The sequence below is a fragment of the Camellia sinensis genome, chromosome 3 (assembly GCF_055761805.1).
Source record: "Camellia sinensis isolate YWXY chromosome 3, ASM5576180v1, whole genome shotgun sequence".
Taxonomy (NCBI): domain Eukaryota; kingdom Viridiplantae; phylum Streptophyta; class Magnoliopsida; order Ericales; family Theaceae; genus Camellia; species Camellia sinensis.
This window is the reverse complement of record NC_138963.1, coordinates 138,678,645-138,682,131: the sequence shown is the minus strand read 5'-3', so window position 1 is coordinate 138,682,131 and position 3,487 is coordinate 138,678,645. Positions and strand designations below refer to the sequence as shown.

Here is a 3,487-nt window from a genome sequence, read left to right as displayed (position 1 = left end):
TGTCATGACTTAGACATTTATTGTTAGATACAAAATGTCCTTCAATAGTTTATATAAATAGACTCCTGCAGTATGATCCTTGTAGTTGTCATTTTCTGGAATTGACTGCACATTTGATCTTTTTAGTAAGAAGCATTATAAACCAAATGATTTCATTCTGTTGAAAATGCACCCACAACACCTAAGTATATACATTGGTACTTGTAATAAAGATATTGGAAAACGTTCCATAATTAACCTTAACCTTGGTTCATGTCCCCTCACAACATGAGTATTATCTCATATACTAAATCATCAAAGTGCTAAACATAACTTGCTTGTAAATTAAAACATAAGTTTTTTACAATGCTTTCTTCACATTCCTAAATCTCCACCACCATATGAATTGCTATTGAAATAATGATATTGCATTGACTTTGTAATACTTGAATTCTTTTACATGTTTTCTCTTGACATGAGTTGCTTTATAGTCATGCACCAATATATTGAACACGTTATGTTATTCATTGTTGCTAGTATCTTATAGTTCTTGCAAAATCAAGTTTAGTTGTTTTTGTCAATCATAGCTTTCAAATGCTTGTTATTGATATATGCATGTTTTAATGTTCAAGAAACACTTTGGACACTTGTTTAATCAAGATTGTTTACTTATGGATAAGACATGGATGTATCGATCAAGATTAAGTGATGCATACCAAAAAGGAGTTGACATGTTTCTCGATTTTGCATTTACTAATGCAAGTTATGAGGATAAGATCATATGTCCATGCATCAAGTGTGGACTTACACTTCCCATCACTCGATCAGTTACATATGATCACTTAGTATGTGATGGCTTCACAAAGGGTTACACTAAATGGGTTTTACATGGTGAAGCATCATTTGTTGCTACAATAGGTTTTGATATGCCCATGCAGAATAGACCACAATTAAATATTGATACACATGGATTAGTACACGAGGCATTTGGAATCTCAAATGACGATGACAGAGTCGATGGAGACAACCTTGAAGATCTGGGAGATAAACCAAATCCACAAGCAGAGAAGTTCTACAAGTTGATACATGATGGACAAAAGGAGCTTTATCCACAATGTAGCAATTTTACAAAGCTCTCATTCATCCTTCAGTTATTTCATATCAAGAATTTAGGCGTGTGGAGTAATAATTTGTTCACTATGTCATTAGAGTTATTGAAGGAGGCATTCCCAGAGGGTGTAACACTGCCTAATACTATTTATGAAGTTAAGCAGATAGTTATGGAGTTAGGACTTAGTTATGAGAAGATTCATGCATGTCCCATTGATTGCATGTTATATAGGAATGAGCACAAAACCGATTCTGAATGTTATGTTTGCCATACATCTAGGTATGTAACAGACCAAAATAATTCAAGCAACGACGCATCCTCTAAAAAAGGCAGCTATAAAACACCTTCTAAGTTTCTACATTACTTTCCTTTGATACCAAGGCTACAAAGGTTATTCATGTCATCTAAAACAGCATCATCTATGAAGTGGCATAAAGAAGGTCGCACTAATGATGGTTATATGAGACATCCTGCCAATTGTCCAGCTTAGATGACTTTTGACCACCTACATCCTGATTTCGCAGTAGATTGTAGAAACGTCAGACTTGGTTTGGCGTGTGATGGTGTGAACCCTTTCAGAACATTAAGCAACAGGTATAGCACCTGGCCTGTAATTCTTATACCATATAATTTGCCTCCATGAATGTGTATGAAACAGACCAATTTTCTATTATCATTGATTATCCCTGGTCGTAGTGCACCTAGAAATAATATGGATGTGTATTAGTAACCTTTAATAGATGAAATAAAGGAATTATGGGTGGATGGCGCAGAGACATATGATGTATCAATTAAACAAAATTTCCAATTGCGTGCAACATTAATGTGGACTATCAGCAACTTCCCTGCTTATGCTTATTTGTCAGGGTGGAGTACTAAGGGGAAGTATGCAGGCCCTTCATGCCACAAAGACACATGCTTCCAATGGTTAAAGCATGGCCGAAAACATTGTTACATGGGTCATCGTCGATTCTTGGACAAACGTCATGCATTTCGAGAGGATGAGTGATCTTTTGATGATACTAAAGAAAAAAGAATTGGACCCAATCCTTTAACGGGTTCTATGGTATTGGATATGTTACGTGGCTTCAATATCACTTATGGAAAGATGAGTTCTAATCCAAAATTACCACATAATTGGAAGAAAAGAAGCATATTCTTTGAATTACCATATTGGAAGGATAAACTAGTGCGTCACAATCTTGATGTGATGCACATTAAGAAAAATGTATGCGAGAGCGTGCCTGGAACACTACTGAATTTAGAGGGGAAGACAAAGGATAATCTAAATGCACGTCTTGACTTGAAACTTCAAGGTATAAGGCCTGAACTCCATCCAAAAGAAAATGCAGCAAATAAAACCATCTTTCATTTTTCTTGTTTCTCATTAAAGAAACAAGAAAAAGATGCTTTTTGTAAATTTTTAAAGACTGTTAAAGTTCCTGATGGTTATGCAGCAAATAGTTCACGATGCATTGACTTAAGGCAACGTAGAATCTTTGGACTTAAAAGTCATGATTGTCATATTTTGATGCAACAATTACTCCCTTTAGCAATTCGAGGAATGTTGAGTTCACATGTGACTTCACCTTTGATTGAGTTGAGTAATTTCTTTTGAGAGTTATGTTCTAAAGTTGGTTTGGCACAAGACTTTATGCGTCTTGAAAGGCAAATTCCAATAACACTTTGTAAATTTGAAAAAATATTTCCCCCTAATTTTTTTGATATTATGGTGCATTTGGTGGTTCGCTTAGCATTTGAGGCTAGATTAGCAGGACCTGTGCATTATCGTTGGATGTTTTCTATTGAGAGGTAAAGTTTATATTAAATTACATATTTCTTTACCATCATTATGATATTTTACTTCTGTTATTATTGAACATCATTCAGAATTTTATTTTTTGAACTTACCAAAACATAGGTACTTGGGTAGATTAAAGTCATATGTGCAAAATAGAAGTCGACCAGAGGGTAGTATGGCAAAAGGATACCTTGCAAATGAATGCTTGACATTTTGCTCGAGGTATATGGAAGGTATTGAGACACGGTTCAACCAGATGTCTCGATATTATGATGAGGCCATGGTACAGAAGGATTATCTATTTTCTCAATGCCTGGCCGACATTAGGTAAGGGCGTGATAGACACAATGGATGATGGCACAAAAGAAACAGCGATATGTGTTATTTAATTGTGAAACAGTCAACAAATTTATTGAGTACGACACTCCACATCTATAATCAATTTTATTATTATTATTATTATTATTATTATTATTATTATTATTATTATTATTATTATTATTATTATTATTATTGTTATTATTATTATTATTATTATTATTTTACATACTTTTCCACGCACTCACAAATCTTATATATGGCATACAGACGACACC

The 3,487-nt window shown here is 34.2% G+C and overlaps 1 protein-coding gene across 1 annotated transcript; it reads left to right on the top strand.

The window, feature by feature from the left end:
- Nucleotides 1-650: 650 nt before the first annotated feature.
- Nucleotides 651-1,580, top strand: LOC145821864 (uncharacterized). The gene has a single exon (XM_082918438.1). The coding sequence runs from the start codon at nt 651-653 to the stop codon at nt 1,578-1,580; it is 930 nt and encodes a 309-aa protein (XP_082774564.1).
- The last annotated feature ends 1,907 nt before the right edge of the window (nt 1,581-3,487 follow it).

Bases quoted from the DNA above. Each gene is read 5' to 3' on its own strand.
- LOC145821864 (XM_082918438.1), top strand. From the start codon at position 651: ATGGATAAGACATGGATGTATCGATCAAGATTAAGTGATGCATACCAA.